Source organism: Ovis canadensis, chromosome 2 (genome assembly GCF_042477335.2).
Source record: "Ovis canadensis isolate MfBH-ARS-UI-01 breed Bighorn chromosome 2, ARS-UI_OviCan_v2, whole genome shotgun sequence".
Classification (NCBI taxonomy): domain Eukaryota; kingdom Metazoa; phylum Chordata; class Mammalia; order Artiodactyla; family Bovidae; genus Ovis; species Ovis canadensis.
This window is the reverse complement of record NC_091246.1, coordinates 148985667-149004809: the sequence shown is the minus strand read 5'-3', so window position 1 is coordinate 149004809 and position 19143 is coordinate 148985667. Positions and strand designations below refer to the sequence as shown.

General features: G+C 38.0%; 1 protein-coding gene across 1 annotated transcript in view; it reads right to left on the bottom strand.

Annotated features, from left to right (window-relative positions):
- TTC21B (tetratricopeptide repeat domain 21B) overlaps positions 1 to 19143 on the bottom strand; it is a 94780-nt gene that overhangs the window by 72745 nt on the left and 2892 nt on the right. The window contains exons 2-6 of the mRNA XM_069574303.1: positions 16115 to 16244; positions 15915 to 16025; positions 11187 to 11353; positions 8831 to 8953; positions 3209 to 3366 (exon numbers count right to left, since the gene is read on the bottom strand). Coding sequence (XP_069430404.1) covers positions 3209 to 3366; positions 8831 to 8953; positions 11187 to 11353; positions 15915 to 16025; positions 16115 to 16244 — 689 coding nt within the window. The remainder of the gene's footprint in view (positions 1 to 3208; positions 3367 to 8830; positions 8954 to 11186; positions 11354 to 15914; positions 16026 to 16114; positions 16245 to 19143) is intronic.

Sequence of the window (19143 nt, the reverse complement as noted above, 5' to 3'; positions counted from 1 at the left end):
GTCCTCTGCATCTCTGCCATCACCAGGAGAAGGGCTTCCTCTAAGAAGCTGGTGCTATTTGGCTGGAGCCCAGAGAACACCCTTAGAGCTGACCTGAGTCCAAACTGCAGCGAGGTTTCATGCCCTCTCAGCTGGACATGAAACTTGAAGCGGAGCCCCAGACACATCTGGACTGGGTCAGTGACCCTAGATGATCCACACCAAAGTGAGAAGTGAGCACATATTATCACATGCCCTGAGAAGTGTGGTTGCTTGCTGCACATCAGTAGCTGCCTAAAGATACTACTTATTTGGGATTAAAGAAATTCTCCCCAAATAATCTATAGGTTTCATGCAATTCAACCCAACATCTTATAAGGTTTATATATATATATTTTTTAAACAAGCTATTCTGATAGTCAACTGCAAAAGGCCAAGAAAACCATCAGAAAAGAAACATGATGGAGAACTTCTTAAAAGATGTCAAAATCCATTAGAAATACAGGAATGAACAGATTTAGTTAATAAGAAAAAAAGGACTAGTGAATACACAGGGGGAAAAGAATAGCTTTTAGCATTAAAAAAAAATGCTCAATTTCAACACAAACAAGGAAGCGAAAATGAAAATAAGCTACCATTCTTATCCTACCAGATTTTTTTTAAAAAAAACCTCACATTGACAATAGCCAAAATTCCTGAGGATAGGGGAGGGGACATTCAATAGACTAATGATGAGAGTATAAGTTAGTATAGTTTCTCACAACTCAGTAGTATTTATCCAATGTTAAATGTGTACATTTGAGGCAGGGAGTGCACTGTCTCCTCAAAATCACTCTCCGCTTATCTGCTTGGGCTCTGGGCCACCCAATCTCCCAGCCACCTCTGCAGGTAGCTGTGGCCAGTGTGAGAGCAAGCAGTGTGGGCCATGTCTGGGCCTGGACTTTTAAGAAAAGCAGAATGACTCCTCCACACTCTTTCTTCTCTTGCCAGCTGGACACCAACATCGTGAGGTTTTAGGTAAAGGAAGAGTTGCAAGACAAAAAGAACTTAGGTTCCTTAAAGACAATGTGGAGAAAGGCTGACTGCTCAAGTCTTACACCCACTCAAAACAGTTACAGATGACAAAAATAAACATATGTTTGCATCTACTTTTCACAGGAGCTTAGCTTACCCTAAAAAATAAAATTCTCTTTAAATCAGTAATTTGTCATTTGGGAAACCATCCTCCAGAAATACTTCTCCATGTGTATAAAGACGTGTGTGTGTGTGTGTGTGTGTGTGTGTGTGTGTCTGTCTGTCTGTCTGTCTGTCTGAGTGGGTGGGTGTGTTCACTACAATAATTAGAATAGCAAAAAATTCAAAATAGCCTAAACGCCTATCAACAGGGAAAGATAAAATAAACTATATTTATGATCACCTTATAGACACCATTCATGGCTAATGAAATACTAAGTTAAAGAAAAATCAAGTTTAAAACCTATATAATAAGTCTATCACTTTTAAATGCTCCCACGATACATATATATATTTTGCACATTATTATGTAGATACTTCCAACACCCAGCCCACAGACAGTGTCTAGGAAAAAAATCTGAAAAGTACAAACATCAGAAACTTATTTATGCACAAACTGTGGCCTCCTAATACCACTTCTCAGTAAAAGGAGTTAGACTGCCCTGTACAATGGCCGATACCTATAATGGGTCAGTAAATACACAAAATAACCCTGGTATATCTTGCATATTACAGACACTACAAAAGACTTCTAGGATCATGTCATAAGGACTTGAAGAAGCTACTAATGACCAAAGATAAGTCAATCTGAGCAACTATAATAACCAAAATGATAGAAACACTCAAGTTTAATCCATATCACATAAACAAACAAACTCAAATCCTACTAAAAAATACTAGGTCTGCACAGGGCCTTTTTTACTTGTTTCTGAAACCTGGGAATAAGGTCACAGACTCAAGCATTTATCCAACTTTTCCTATATGAACTGTAACATTAGATAATGAACCAGCAGAAGTTTTTCTTTATAGGAGTATTCTAACTAAGGAATGGAGAAGGAAAGATATAATCTTACGATAATCCTAAACCAAGTTCCCTAATATTAAGCATGAATTGCTACTAATATCACACAAAAAAGAGGCAAGCAGAGATTATGTCTGTTTGATGGAAGAACACGTCAATACTTATAAATAAACTGTCAGACAAAAACAAGTATTGAATGTGAATCTAACCAAGCCTCTGGATCCATCAACAATTTATTGGAAAAACTGAGTTTAAGCAACAAGTTATATGCTAATATGGCACACAATCAATACAATCCCTATCATGGAATACCTGCTGGATAAAAATCCTGGTTTCATTAACTTAACAGTAAGAAGAAAAAGAAGAGACTGCTGGAGAGAAAGAAGGAAAAGCAGAGAGGGAAGAAGAGAGAGGGAACCATCCAAGGCCCTCAGACTTCAGAAGAAAAACTAAAATCTTTACAATGATGAACAAGGCCCTTCCCAACCTGGCACCCCTTCTTCCTCCCACCCTCTGTTCTGAGGTTACTGCCTAGCCATCTTGCTCCTTCCTACCCTTAACCATATCACAGGGACTCACCTCAAGGACTCTGCACCTGCGTTTGCCTCTGTCTGCAACCTTCTCTGGAATGTCTGCATGCTTGCTCCCTCTGTCAAATGCCATCTTCTCAGAGGCCTTCCCTGATCAGCTGATAAAATAGAAGCCCTTCCCCCAACTCTCTATTTCACTTTCCAGCTTTACTTTTTCTCCACTGAGCTTATAACTTTCTGCTACTGCTAAGTCACTTCAGTCGTGTCCGACTCTGTGCGACCCCATGGACTGCAGCCACTCAGGTTCCTCTATCCATGGGATTTTCCAAGCAAGAGTATAACTTTCTAGCACCCTACAAAATTTATTTGTTTACTTATTACATGGTTCTTCTCATTTGACTATAAGCTTCATGAGGTCAGCAATTATTCTTCTGAAACTTAAGAGTATCTCAGAATAGCTACTCAGGTGTTAATATATATTTATGTAAATCAATAAATTCAGTCCTTGAAAAACAATGCAATGTCAAGGTTTTCTTCAATTCTATATTATTTGAAAAAAATCAAATTGAAAATATCTTAGAGGAAAAACACACACATAGATTTTCTTTTTTCTCAAAATTAAAACCAGACCCAACGAGATTTGTGAGATCTTGTTTTACTTAACCTCTGTGCTGTCTCAACCGTCTGGTCCCAGTCCTGCAAGGCTAGCTGTAGTTTCATTTTCTTTACAAAAGCAGGAAGGAAACCTGGAAAATTCATGATTATCTGGTTCACAGTCTCCAGAGCACCTGAATAATTCTGGCGCATCTCAAGGCATTGTGCCTAATGGGAGAAAAAAGTGAAAAGTGGCATCAAAACTGTGATCATATACACTTAGGTTCTCACAGCAGGTGAGGTAGAATTCTAGTACTTCACATTTTCTGTATTTTTGCTTTCTGACCTTTCTGTAAGGAATAGTCATCACTTTGATTAAAACTTTTCTGATTATTAAACAAAATTTTGAAACATCACACAGAATCAAAATATTTTATACAATACATGATTTTGTTTTAAAATTCACTTTAAATAACAGAAATATAATTACAGGATAAAAGTTTTTAAGTATTTATCAAAACAAATATATTTATAACAGAAAAAATTACCTTTTAGAATAAAATATTTCTAGGATATCTGTAAGTAGCATCTAAAACTAAGAAATTTTTATCTTAAAAAAAAATTACTTTCAGCCTTAAGAAAATTTTAGAGATAAGCAATATAAATTGCAAAACTATCTCAATATTTTCACTTCTAAGAATTATCTTAAAGACATAACTGGATATATAAGGCAGAATTATTTACAATAGACAAAGTTAAAGTAACCCAAAATGCGAAAGCCTTTGACTGTGTGGATCTCAATAAAATGGAAAATTCTGAAAGAGATGGGAATACCAGACCACCTGACCTGCCTCTTGAGAAGCCTGTATGCAGGTCAGGAAGCAACAGTTAGAACTGGACATGGAACAACAGACTGGTTCCAAATAGGAAAAGGAATACATCAGGCTGTATATTGTCACCCTGCTTACTTAACTTATATTCAGAGTACATCATGAGAAATGCTGGGCTGGAAGAAGCACAAGCTGGAATCAAGACTGCCGGGAGAAATATCAATAACCTCAGATATGCAAATGACACCCTTATGGCAGAAAATGAAGAGGAACTAAAAAGCCTCTTGATGAAAGTGAAAGAGGAGAGTGAAAAAGTTGGCTTAAAGCTCAACATTCAGAAAACTAAGATCATGGCATCTGGTCCCATCACGTCATGGCAAATAGATGGGGAAACAGTGGAAACAGTGTCAGACTTTATTTCTGGGGGCTCCAAAATCACTGCAGATGGTGACTGCAGCCTTGAAATTAAAAGACACTTACTCCTTGAAAGGAAAGTTATTACCAATCTAGACAGCATGGTAAAAAGCAGAGACATTATTTTGTCAACAAAGGTCCATCTAGTCAAAGCTATGGTTTTTCTAGTGGTCATGTATGGATGTGAGAGTTGGACTATAAAGAAAGCTGAACACTGAAGAACTGATGCTTTTGAACTGTGGTGTTGGAGAAGACTCTTGAGAGTCCACTGGAATGCAAGGAGATCCAACCAGTCCACCCTAAAGATCAGTCCTGGGTGTTCGCTGGAAGGACTGATATTGAAGCTGAAACTCCAATACTTTGGTTCACCTGATGTGAAGAGCTGACTTCTTTGAAAAGACCCTGATGCTGGGAAAGATTGAGGGCAGGAGGAGAAGGGGATGACAGAGGATGAGATGGCTGGATGGCATCACCAACTCAATGGACATGGGTTTGGGTGGACTCCAGGAGTTGGTGATGTACAGGGAGGCCTGACGTGCTGTGGTTCATGGGGTCACAAAGAGTCGGACTTGACTGAGTGACTGAACTGAACTGAACCCAAAATGGCCACATAGCATTAAATGACAGCATATTCATTTAATAAGATTTCAGGTGTCATTAAAGGTCATTATGTTAATTTGTAGGTCTATACTTAAGAAACAAAGAGATGTCATTTACAATATAATAAGTTTACCTGGTTATCTCCAATGCTGATATTTATTTTTAATTCAGATATTACTGTATTCTAAAATTTTTCTACAATGTACATGTAATTACTTTCATGGTCAGAAAATATAAATCTACAAATATAGTATGTGCTTTAAGAACAGATGATGAGGCCTATTTATCATATGTCAGATTTTTTAAAACGTGTTACTGAATCCCCTTCAGGAGTTAATTTAGTCCTAGAATATCTCAGTTCAAAATGAGCATCTGCCTCAACAGATGCACAGTATAACTGCAATACATTCCTGAAATCAGTTTGAGATTATATTCCCATAGAATTAAAGGAAAAGTGTGAGAACCATCCAATGATGCCACTGACTGCATCAAAATAAATTACTTAAACTTCTCAACGGCATACAGTAATAGCAAAAAAGAAGGAAACAGAAAGCCCAGAGATAAATCCATGCACCTATGGACACCTTATTTTTGACAAAGGAGGCAAAAATATACAACGGATTAAAGACAATCTCTTTAACAAGTGGTGCTGGGAAAACTGGTCAACCACTTGTAAAAGAATGAAACTAGATCACTTTCTAACACCACACACAAAAATAAACTCAAAATGGATTAAAGATCTAAACGTAAGATCAGAAACTATAAAACTCCTAGAGAAGAACATAGGCAAAACACTCTCCGACATAAATCATAGCAGGATCCTCTATGATGCACCTCCCAGAATATTGGAAATAAAAGCAAAAATAAACAAATGGGACCTAATTAAACTTAAAAGCTTCTGCACAACAAAGGAAACTATAAGCAAGGTGAAAAGACAGCCTTCAGAATGGGAGAAAATAATAGCAAAGGAAGCAACTGACAAACAACTAATCTCAAAAATATACAAGCAACTTATGCAGCTCAATTCCAGAAAAATAAATGACCCAATCAAAAAATGGGCCAAAGAACTAAACAGACATTCTTCCAAAGAAAACATACAGATGGCTAACAAACACATGAAAAGATGCTCAACATCACTCATTATCAGAGAAATGCAAATCAAAACCACAATGAGGTACCATTTCATGCATGTCAGAATGGCTGCGATCCAAAAGTCTATAAGCAATAAATGCTGGAGAGGGTGTGGAGAAAAGGGAACCCTCTTACACTGTTGATGGGAATGCAAACTAGTACAGCCACTATGGAGAACAGTGTGGAGATTCCTTAAAAAACTGAAAACAGAACTGCCTTATGACCCAGCAATCCCACTGCTGGGCATACACACCAAGGAAGCCAGAATTGAAAGAGACACGTGTATCCCAATGTTCATCACAGCACTGTTTATAAATAGCCAGGACATGGAAACAACCTAGATGTTCATCAGCAGATGAATGGATAAGAAAGCTATGGTACATATTTAGCATGGAATATTACTCAGCCATTAAAAAGAATACATTTGAATCAGTTCTAATGAGGTGGATGAAACTGGAGCCTATTATACAGAATGAAGTAAGCCAGAAAGGAAAACATCAATACAGTATACTGACGAATATATATGGAATTTAGAAAGATGGTAATGATAACCCTGTATGCGAGATAGCAAAAGAGACACAGATGTATAGAACAGTCTTTTGGACTCTGTGGGAGAGGGCAAGGTGGGGATGATTTGGGAGAATGGCATTGAAACACGTATAATATCATATATGAAGTGAATCGCCAGTCCAGGTTTGATGCATGATACTGGATGCTTGGGACTGGTGCACTGGGACGACCCAGAGGGATGGTACAGGGAGGGTGATGGGAGGGGGGTTCAGGATGGGGAACACATGCACACCCATGGCAGATTCATGTTGATGTATGGCAAAACCAATACAATATTGTAAACTAATTAACCTCCAATTAAAATAAATACATTTATATTAAAAAAGATAATTTTAAAAAATATATAGACACTCTTGGAATCTGAATAGCTGGTAACTTAAAAATAACAAAATCATGCCAACAGAGCGTATCTAGTACTTCCTTAGACCATTACCTCCCACGTGAATGCAACATATATTAAATTTGCTATAGTTGACTCATTGGGAAAGACCCTGATGCTGGGAGGGATTGGGGGCAGGAGGAGAAGGGGACGACAGAGGATGAGATGGCTGGATGGCATCACCGACTCGATGGACGTGAGTTTGAGTGAACCCCAGGAGTTGGTGATCGACAGGGAGGCCTGGTGTACTGTGCTGTGATTCATGGGGTCACAAAGAGTCAGACACGACTGAGCAGCTGAACTGAACTAAACTGAAATTTGCTATATAATTGGTTCATATCATTCCTGGTTGGAATTCAACTAATGCAAGTCTCTGGCTGAATGAACTGAAAAATACATACATAATTGGAATGGGTTATATCAGAAAAAGAATTTAAACTAGTCTAAAAAGTATTAAGAGGAAAAGGGAAAATCCTCCTAAGCTGCTTATATTAACACTTGAAACAGCCCTACCTGCGAAGATTAAAGCTTTGCTTTAAGGACTAGAGAGGAAGAGAAATGAGACAGAAAAACTTAAAAAAAAAAAAAAAAAAAAACCAAAAACTTGCTATATGCCCATAAGCTCTAGCAGCGCCATTAGGCAAAATCTGAATCCAATCAGTACGACTTCTAGTCGTCCTGTTGACAAGCATCTGAACAAGTTCACTAGCCATGGACATTGACAAGAGCAATGTAGGGATATTGGCAGTAGCCAAGACATGAATAATCCTCTTTTTCTTTTTTATCCCCTCCCCCAAATCACTAATTTAATAGACTGTTTTCCTAATATAAATTTAGTTTCTTTTTGCTGAAATTAAAAAAAAAAAAATTAAGGCATTCAAAGTCATCAATGGGATTGAAGAAAGAGTCCACATTAAACATTTCCAACCACCAATGATTTCTAATGACTTTGCCACTTGGTTGTCCCTCCCAATGTATGGGTAAGTGAGATCATGTTCTTTCTCTTTCCATCGGCTGCCAATCTAGCCAGATCAAAGCAAGAGCCAAAGGCTTTACAGAAGCAGCCAGCTTCTCATCCCCATCCCATCCATACTCACCTGCCCTGACACTCATCTTCTTTCCCTCAACCCTTCACTTCTCTCCCCTTCACTCATTTTGCTTCAGTCTCCAGACTAAACGAATATGCCTTAAGGTATACGAACTCTCTACCCATCTATTTGTAATGCTCTCCCTAGGGGCCCACATGGCTTTAAACCTTACCTCCTATACATCTTTGCTCAAATGTCACTTTCTCTGACTACATTTAAAACCGCTTTCATACCCAGTTGTACTTCTCGCTCTATATTCTTCCATTGTACTTATCACCTTCTAATATACTATATAATTCGCTTCGTTTATTGTCTCTCTCCACCAGGAGAACATACGCTTCATAAAAGAAAGACATTTTATTTTGCTCAGGGTATCCCTAGTATCTAGAGTGATGCCTCACACATATTAAGACACATCATATATGTTTGGTGAGTAAATAATGTAGGAACCATCACAACTAGCAACAGCAACAACAAAAACAATTAAAATTGATCCAGGATTTAATAATTTGGCAGGGAGCACTTTTCCCTAGTTTACTATTCATCATCTCATACAAATGCAGTTGAGAGTTGAAAGTAACATTTAAAACCATAATTTTGAGCTACTTAGTTTTGTTGGGTTTCAGATATATTACAAATAAATTTTAAAACATCATTTTATTAATCTAACTTCAACTCACCTTACCCAGTAGAGCAAAAATATCATTCCCATCTTGCAATCCCTCTTCAAAGTATCTTAATGCTTTTTTAGTATAAGGTTCTTTTCTTCTTGTAATATCCAGCCATGCTCTCAAAACCTGTCCCTGTAAAACAAATAATTCTAATATTTTATTTTTTCTTGGACATGAAAGAAACAAATGTGGATGGAGTTAAACTCCACATCATTCTTATTTGTAATCAGTCACAAAAATCACTCTATTGAATAATCTTATTAAAAAAACTACAATAAAATCACTGTCAAGCCCTTGCCAGCCTAGAGTCTTGAGAACTATTATGAGTTTCAGTCTTTAAGATTACTACTATAATCAGTATTAACATGAAGAAGTTTGTAAAATATTCCATTAATGCTAAATAACCAATATTCTTTCATGGGGCCCTTTAAATAAACTATTATTAATAATTGTTAAACATGTAATTCAGTATATAAATAAGAATTTGTTACTTTTTTGGGGGAAACAGACCAAATGAAATAAGATGAGGAAGAAGTTCCTTGTTGCACATTTAGTAAATATTAAGATAATTTGGCAACTATCTCATTCTGACTAGTTCAGTGAGATTCAAAAAAAGGATAAAATGCCCTCAGAAATTTAAAAATGAAGCAGTCGTGAATATTTACCTTCAAAAATGTTAGTAAGCCAATGGGCTGTAAGGTTTATAGGATTAGAAATAAGATGGATACTCGTATATTATTTTTCTTTTTAATGCCAATTAAAAAATTATGAAATCTGCTCCTTTGTAAAAAAAAAAATTCTAGGTGAATTACCAAATCTTCTAAATCTTCAACTAAGATCATATTTACTTCCCTGTATTATACCTGAAAAGACAGGTAAGAATTCTTATTGTTTTAATTGGAGGCTAATTACTTTACAATATTGTATTGGTTCTGCCACACATCAACATGAATCCGCCACGGGCGTACACATGTTCCCCATCCTGAACTCCCCTCCCGGGTAAGAATTCTTAAACAATGCTATTTCTACTCACTAGATCACTGTCCTTATTTGAATTGTTTCAAACTTGTGGATGATTCCCAATCTTTATTTCTAGTCCAACACCTCTTCTAATTTTTTCTCTTTCCAAAAGTTCATCTACTGTCTCCATCTCACTGTTCTGCCAGTGCCTGAAATATAGCACGTCTAATGGCAAACACATCATCTCTCTCCAAGATTACCTTCTCATCCCAATGTATCTTCTATCCACGTTAACTGTTCTCTGAATTGTCCAGGCTTAAAACTTCAGAGAGACATCCTTGATATCTGACACCTCAGTATCTTTCCTGCACTATTTATAATAAGTTGTAAATTCCTGCAGGTATTTGATAATTCTCAAGTCCCTATCCACTGTATAATTTTAGTGTAGATCCTTAAAACCTTTGGCAGGAAGTACTACCTTTGCAAAGGGGCCTGCATTCTGGTTTCTTCCCAGGCCAGTTCATCCTGTAAACCTTTGCTAAATTCATATTCTGAATTTTCACTTTAAAGTATCACTGACATGATTAAAAATCTTCAATGACCCTTAATGCATATCAAATTAGACACAAATATTTGTACCTACCCATCAAGATCCTTCAATTTGTCCCAATCTACTTTTCCAACCTTTTCTTCCATTCTCTTCTGTTTACCCTAAACTCTGGTCTGATGTGAGGTTCTCACTGTACCCAGAATCTACATGTCTCCTTGTTTTCCTTATTTCCGTATTATCTCCCATTTGGGTATATCTAATTCCCTTTTCCATAAGCTTTGCTGCTGGAAACTGTATCCATCTTTCAAATTTTAGCTCAAACACTACTTCTTTCAAGAAATTCTTCTTCATTCTCCTAACGTTTATGTAATGGGTGAATAGTGCCAGGCACAAAGTAAATGAGCAATAAATGCTAACTAATATTTCCCTGCACATTTTAATCACACTTCTCATTCCATTTGTCAATTTTCTCATAATATTAACTGGGTATGTGCTCTACAACACTGCTAGGTGATTCGTTCATGAAAGTAAAGCTTATGCATTTCCTATCTTTCTATTAACAGTGCACACAAAGGTGCCCTGTACCTAGAGCAATTCGATAAGGAGAGTGGGAAGGAAGGAAAGAGAAAGGACAGGAAGGAAGGGAGGGAAGGAGGCAAGAAGGGGTCTCGTCAAGAGCTAATAAACTGCATTAAAAAAAGCAACTTAAGAAAACCAGAATTTTATAAAATATTAAATAAAGCTGTTACTTATAAAGTGAGCATAGAGTGGGCGATAACAAAGAATACCACTGAATATATAAATAACATTAAGCTTTCTTTAATGATACTATTTCAAAATAAGAAAATCAGCTACCTCTTTACTCCCATTTGATATCTTGATCATTCGGTCAATATATTCTCTCGCTTTATCATGCCGACCAATGTGCCACAAAAACAAGCCTGCATGGTACAAAACTTCTGGTCCAGCTCCTTTACGCTGCTCTTTCACTCTGGCATCTGACTCGAGAATAGCTTCTCTATCTGGGAGAGGGAAAAACACATTAAGTGAAAATTAAATTCTAGATCAAGAGTTTATGATAGGTCAGATGATTAACAGCAGAGAATATAGTTCTTCTCTTTATAGCAACACTAGTAGAAATAAATGCAAGAAATATGCAAGCCCCCAAATCAAAGCAGATGGTGACTGCAGCCATGAAATTAAAAGATGCGTGGTCCTTGGGAGAAAAATTATGACCAACCTAGACAGCATATTAAAAAGCAGAGACATTACTTTGCCAGTAAAGGTCTGTCTAGTCAAAGCTATGGTTTTTCCAGTAGTCATGTATGGATGTGAGAGATGGACTAGAAAGAAAGCTGAGAGCCAAAGAATTAATGCTTTTGAACTGTGGTGTTCGAGAAGACTCTTGAGAGTCCCTTGGACAGCAAGGAGATCCAACCAGTTGATGCTAAAGGAAATCAGTCCTGAATATTCATTGGAAAGACTGATGCTGAAGCTGAAACTCTAATACTCTGACCACTAGATGCGAAGAACCAACTCATTGGAAAAGACCCTGATGCTGGGGAAGACTGAAGGCGGGAGGAGAAGGGGACAACAGAGGATGAGATGGTTGGATGACATCACTGACACAATGGACATGAGTTTGAGTAAACTCTGGGAATTGGTGATGAACAGGGAGGCCTGGCATGCTGCAGTCCATGGGGTTTCAAAGAGTCAGACACAATTGAGCAACTGAACTGAACTAAGTAATTTAAAATTTCCTAGTAGCTACAAAGAAGTAAAAAGAAAGAAGTAAAATTGACTTTAATAATATATTTTATTTAACCCAATATATCCAAATGATCATTTCATTTGGATTTGAAAATTAAGAAGATAATTTCCTTTTCTTCTCCTTCTTTCTAAATTCTGATAGGCACTTTACACAAAGCACATCTCAATTAAGATGCTAAATTTTCTTCAGGAAATCTTGATATATCTTAGATTTCATGAAATTTATTTTGGAAAAAACACAATCATATATTTATCCTAAACATATTTCTAACAACTGAATCAACTACCAGTAAAAGTAAATTAATTAAATTTAAAATTCATATCAAGTACGACACATTTCAAATGCTCTACAGCCATGTGTAGCTAATGACTACCGTGACCACACTGCCATTCTACAGTTTATGTCATTCTCAAGACATAAAAAAAAAGTTAGTAATGACTCTAATATAGGACAATTATTAAAGGAAAATCCAGAACTAGTAGTCAAATTACCCTAATTCTTAATCCAATTCTAAAACATATGTCAGGCTGCTGTCATAAGCCAATGAAAAGTGGTATAATTACTGCTACTTATATTAACGGGCTTCCCCGGTGGCTCAGAGGTTAAAGTGTCTGCCTGCAATGCGGGAGACCTGGGTTCGATCCCTGGGTTGGGAAGATCCCCTGGAGAAGGAAATGGCAATCCACTCCAGCATTCTTACCTAGAGAATTCCATGGGCAGAGGAGCCTGGTGGGCTACAGTTCACGGGGTCGCAAAGAGTAGGACACGACTGAGCGACTTCACTTATATAGTTTAATGGGCTTCCCAGGTGGCGCTAATGGTAAAGAATCTGCCTGTCAATGCAGGAGAAACAAGACACGTGGGTTCAATCCCTGGGTCGGGAGGGTCCCCTGGAGAAGAGAACGGCTACCCACGCCAGTACTCTTGCTTGGAGAATCTCATGGACAGAGGAGCCGGACAGGCTACAGTCCATGGGTCACAAAAGAGTCCAACATGACTGAGTGACTTCTAGAACTCTAATCGCTTCTATTTAATCTGTTATGTATGTGCTTAGGACACAAATGTCAATTAGATCCAAATCCTGAGTCAAATCAGAATGTGGATCAGTCAGGTAATAGGAAAAAGAAATGTGAAAGTTGAGGGAAATGGCTACCAAGGCAAGGTACATGACTCTTCCTCTTAACTCTAGTGATACAAATTTAAGTGAAGGATTACCAAGGTACAACTTTTTGAATTTAGGAAACAAAATCGCATTCCGTAGGGCCAGATTGCTTGACAAGATATCCCTTCTGCCCAACACGCCCATGTAACACCTTCAGAAGTTTTCATCAAATAGTCGTAATACAGAAACAGAACCTATCAGGGGAGAAGCAGGCATTGCACCTTCCTGCCTACACTTCCATCAAGTGGAGAATCAGTTAGCTCACAAAGCTGGCTCTTGCCAGATATCAGCTCCAGTTCTTAATGCATCACAGCCTTTTCATAACCAGGGCTTTCATCAATATTCAGGAAGAATGTACAATCTAGGCCCTTTCTCAGGGAGACTGACAGGTTTCTGGGCCTCTCCTAAGTTCAAGCCCACTCAGCATCATCTATACAAAGTCCAGTGAGGACTCCGGTGTCTCTAAACAATACTTCTGCTTCCATCTTTTTAGTGTCCTGGAAATCACATTTTGCAAGAGAACCAGTACTCTTGGGAATAACCAATTAAATGACAACTTGTTTCCAGGAAGAAAATATTTTGTTACTTTTTTTTTTTAGGCTTACTGACTACATTTTTTTGGGCTCCAAAATCACTGCAGATGGTGACTGCAACCATGAAATTAAAAGATGCTTACTCCTTGGAAGAAAAGTTATGATAGCCAATTTAGATAGCATATTGAAAAGCAGAGACATTACTTTACCAACAAAGGTCCGTCTAGTCAAGGCTATAGTTTTTCCAGCGGTCATGTATAGATCTGAGAGTTGGACTGTGAAGAAAGCTGAGCACCAAAGAATTGATGCTTTTGAACTGTGGTGTTGGAGAAGACTCTTGAGAGTCCCTTGGCCTGCAAGGAGATCCAACCAGTCCATTCTGAAGGGGATCAGCCCTGGGATTTCTTTGGAGGGAATGATGCTGAAGCTGAAACTCCAGTACTTTGGCCACCTCATGCGAAGAGCTGACTCATTGGAAAAGACTCTGATGCTGGGAGGAATTGGGGGCAGGAGGAGAAGGGGACGACAGAGGATGAGATGGCTGGATGGCATCACAGACTCAATGGATGTAAGTCTGAGTGAACTCCAGGAGTTGGTGATAGACAGGGAGGCCTGGCGTGCTGCAATTCATGGGGTTGCAAAGAGTCAGACACAAATGAGCGACTGAACTGAACTGACTACATTAGCTTTCCTATGCATATTCTCTGCTGCAGCTATACACACTCCTGCTGGAGCACAGAGAAAGGGGATCCAGGGAGCAGCCTAGTCCTGAACCATTTTGACATATCTGCCCACCAAGTTCTCCTGTCTGACAAATATGCTTTATACTCAAACCCTACAAGATCAATCTCCATTTCCACAAAACCCTCCCAGCCTACTGCTATGGATAAATAGTACATGCCATTTTCAATTAATTATGGATTCATCTGTTTTATTTTGTATCATTTTACTTAATAATAACATTAGCATTTAATCTCTGTAGGCTTAACATTTTCTTTCCCAACTAAATTATAAACTGATATTGCAGATCACTTCTTACAATTCTTGTGGCTCCTCTTCAGCAGTCCCCAATGTTTTCAACACCAGGGACCAGTTCCAGGAAGACAATGTTACCACAAACTTGGAGGGGCCTGGTCTGGGAATGATTCAAGTGCATTACATCTATTGTGCATTTTATCCCTCATCCAATACTGCCACTGATCTGACAGGAGGTACTGGTCTACCACCCTAAGGTTGAGAACCCCTTGCTTTATCTCATACAGTCCCTTGCAGAAAGTATCTAGTTGTTAGATCTGTTTAGAAGATAAACATATTAAATAACATCTTATTGATTTGTTCACGTATATGTGTGGGAAGGATGTGATACTCTAATTAAGAAAAAACTGTTTTCTATTATTTAAAAAAATTCTATGACATTTGGTAAGTGTCCAATTACTTGAAACAAGATCTTTTTATGATGCTATTAGCTGTTACTAGATATGTATGGATGAATACAATATTATTTCTTTGTTATTACCTAAAATTTTAATACTGTTCTACCTCAGCCATTAAGATACACTAAATATTAAGACAGTTCACATAATTTTAATTGCCGGTTTATGTATAAAGTTCCTTATATAATTTAATCATATCTCCCAACCTAATACTGGATAAAAATTTACTGAGTATCTTAAAAAGAGCTAACCTCCTTGGGGGATATAAGAGCTTTTAAGAAGCTTAAGATATAGTAGAAGAGAGGAAACGCATTTAACTATATATGCACACAAGTTAAAGTCAGCTGCTACAGAATAATTCAGGTATAAGCCTGTTTTGAGTGGTCCTTTTTTGGTTTAACCATTGGTAATACACAGTCACCTTTCTATTAATTCAAACAATACCTACAGACTAATGAAACTTCTGCCATAGGATATAAGAAATATGAAAGCTAGAGAAGACTCATATTTCTTGTGCTTAATAAACTTAAGGTCTTGTTAGGATGATAAAACAAATATGATATTAATAGTATCCACAAACAATATATAATACAGTATGAACAGACTGAAGGTTAAGGTAATTGACAAAAATCAAAATAAACTGAGTAGAAAAAACAGTCTAAGCATTTTACTTAAATACTATACCTGGATTAGGGCTCATTTTATGAGCATATATCAGTGCAATTAGAGAACAAAGTGATACATCTTGTTTGTTTTTAATAGCCTCAAATTCTCGAAGAGCTTCTTGAATTTTACCTGAAAATCAAAACCACAAGGTGAAAAATTATTCTTGGTGCAAAACAAGAATTTAAAACTTGTGGGAGTGCTTAATAATTAGCACGTACCTTCCATTAATGTAGCATAGGCATGATAAAACCTGAAGACTGGGTCACTGCCATAGCTCTTCATTCCCTCACTGGCAACAAGTAACACATGGTGGAAATATCTCTCCTGACAGTAGTAATTAATCAAAACCTAAAAGGAAATAAAGTTAAGAGAGATTCCAATGTTCTGAAATACTCTAACAAGCAGGCATTAATCTAAGATCTTGAATAATCTAAAACGTACTGTATTTTTTCTTCTAAGTTCCTTAAAATATTGTTAAAGGCTGGCACTTGGTACTAAGGAACATAGAACACAATGAACACAAGACTACTAAAATAACAATATTTTCTAATAATTTCAGTCTTTTTCTCCTAAATGCTTTCTTAACAATATTGAAGTCAGAGTACTTTCAATTACAAAAAAAAGTTGAAAAAAGACCAGAGGCTTCTATAGTCAGACTATAGGTTTCTTCAAACAACCAAACAAACAATACTTCGTTTCTATATTGTTTTTGTAGCATCACAAAGTAACGACCTATTAAACCCAGCAATTTACTGTCAAAGATTATGTTTTCTGAGTTCCACAATAAATAAATGTCAGTAAAACAAAGAATCTATTTTTTAAAGGAATTCACTCTCTTCAGGCTTTTTTAAAAAATTATGTTATTCATATACAAGGCAGAAAACTACTATCAGCTATGCTAAGTCGCTCCAGTCGTGTCCGACTCTTTGAGACTCCATAGACTGCAGTCCCCCAGGCTCCTCTGTCCATGGGATTCTCCAGGCAAGAGTACTGGAGGCAAGTGGTAGCCATGCTCTTCTCCAGGGGATTTTCCCAACCCAGGGATCAAACCTGTGTCTCTAATGTCTCCTGCACTGATAGGCAGGTTCTTCCCACTAGCGCCACCTGGGAAGCCCACTACCAGCTATGCTTCATACCGTTTTCCTCAGGATCTTATCTAAGGCTTAGTTGCCAACCTAATCAAAGAGGGAAACCATCCTCCATACTCCCCATCACTGAGATACACCTGATTCACCTCCGCGAACCAATTCAGGCCATTCCATACCTGTCTAGTGTGACTCTTCGGCTGGCTCATCTGTGAGAAACACAATGAAGCACTCATGGACAGGGGTCAGATGAGTGTCTATACAGCTCCCCCCCTCCCCCCCTAGTCTTCTGTTTCTGGAGGGTTACAGTCTGAGAGCTTTTCTAGAACAGTCAGGCAAACGTCCTCCGCAGCCTTCACTATGATTCCCTCCTCCGGTTGCCGTTCTCTGCTCCCGTCTCAGCCACGGTTTCTTCACAGCGTGACTCAGATGCCATTTCCAAGACCCCCACAGCACACCTCAGAAGAGCGCAGGTTTCCTCCAGAGCCACTTCCCTCAGGTTGCGAGTGACCTTTTGGTTTGCCACAACTAAGGATACTTTTGGGGCTTCCCTGGGGGCTCAGATGGAGACTCGGGTTGGATCCTTGCGTTGGGAAGGTCCCCTGGAAGAGGGCATGGCAACTCACTCTAGAATTCTTGCCTGGAGAATTCCATGGACAGAGGAGCCTGGCAGGCTACAGTCCACAGGATAGCAAAGAATTGGACACTTTTAATATCCTCTTATTTGATTTTCTGTTCAGCATTTAGTATTGCTAAGCACCTATATAACTCTCCTGAAAGGCAGGGGCATGATCACATAAAAAGGACATGGATTTTCAAGTAAAAAGACCTGGTTTCAAATTTCTGGTCTATCCGACGGCACCTCAGTTTGCTCACTGATAAAACGCTGGTAGTCATTTACAAGTTATCATGAGGATTAACTGAATTATCATACTCAATTCCCCCTATTTGGGGGGGGGGGAAGTTCCTCCAAACTCCATATGTTGATGATATTAAAACAAAAACAAAACAGAAAAACGTGTCAAGACCTTTCATCGCAGCTCCAGATTTCTGTTTTCAGTTTCCCCACCACCCAAGCCAGACACCTAGTCAGAAGTTCTCTCTTCCTGTTTGCATAGTCCTCCTAAGTCCAACCAGTTAGCAGGCTCTTCTGTTGCTCTAGTCTACTCCCCACTCCCTGCACCAGTTTCTACTGTCTTGGTTCAGGTTAGAGTGTCCAGTCCCAAAACATCTACTGAGTGCCAGACACCGGACAAAGTACAGTGACTATAAAGACGAAGAAGACATGGTTCTTGTCCCAGAAAAGCCCCAGAAATGCTTAAAATTTTCAACTGAGACTAGAATCTAAAGACTATTTGACCACACATCTATAGTCAATTAATCTTCAACAAAGGAGTTAAGAATATGTTGGAGTTACAGATACAATGGAGAAAAGACCATCTCTTCAGCAAGTGGCGCTGGGAAAGCCGAACAGTGGCATGTAAATCAATGAAGTTAAAACACAACCTCACACCACATATACAAAAAAACCTCAATGACTTAAAAACTAAAAAATAAACATGACACCATAAAACGCCTAGAAGAGAACTTAGGCAAAACATTCTCTGACATAAACTGTATCAATTGTTTTCTTAGGTCAGTTTCCCAAGACAATAAAAATAAAAGACTTAAAAGTTTTTGCATAGCAAAGGAAATCATAAACAAAATGAAAAGACAACCTATGGACTGGGAGAAAATATTTGCAAAATATTTGCTTAATATCCAAAATATACAAACAGCTCATACAACTCAGAAACAACAAAAAAACCCTAACAACCCGATAGAAAAATGGACATAAGACCTAAACAGACATTTCTCCAAAGACATACAGATGGCCAACAGACACATTAAAAGATGCTCAACATCGTTAATTATGACAGAAATGCAAATCAAAACTACCATGAAATATCACCTCACACCAGCCATCATTAAAAAAATCTACAAATAACAATTGCTGGAGAGAGTGTGGAGAAAAGGGAACCCTCCTACACTGTTGGTGGGACTGTAAGTTGGTACAGTCACTATGGAAAACAATATGGAGGTTACTCAAAAAATTAAAAATAGAGTTGCCATATGATCCTGCAATCTCACTCTTGGGCATATATCTGGAGGAAACTGTAATT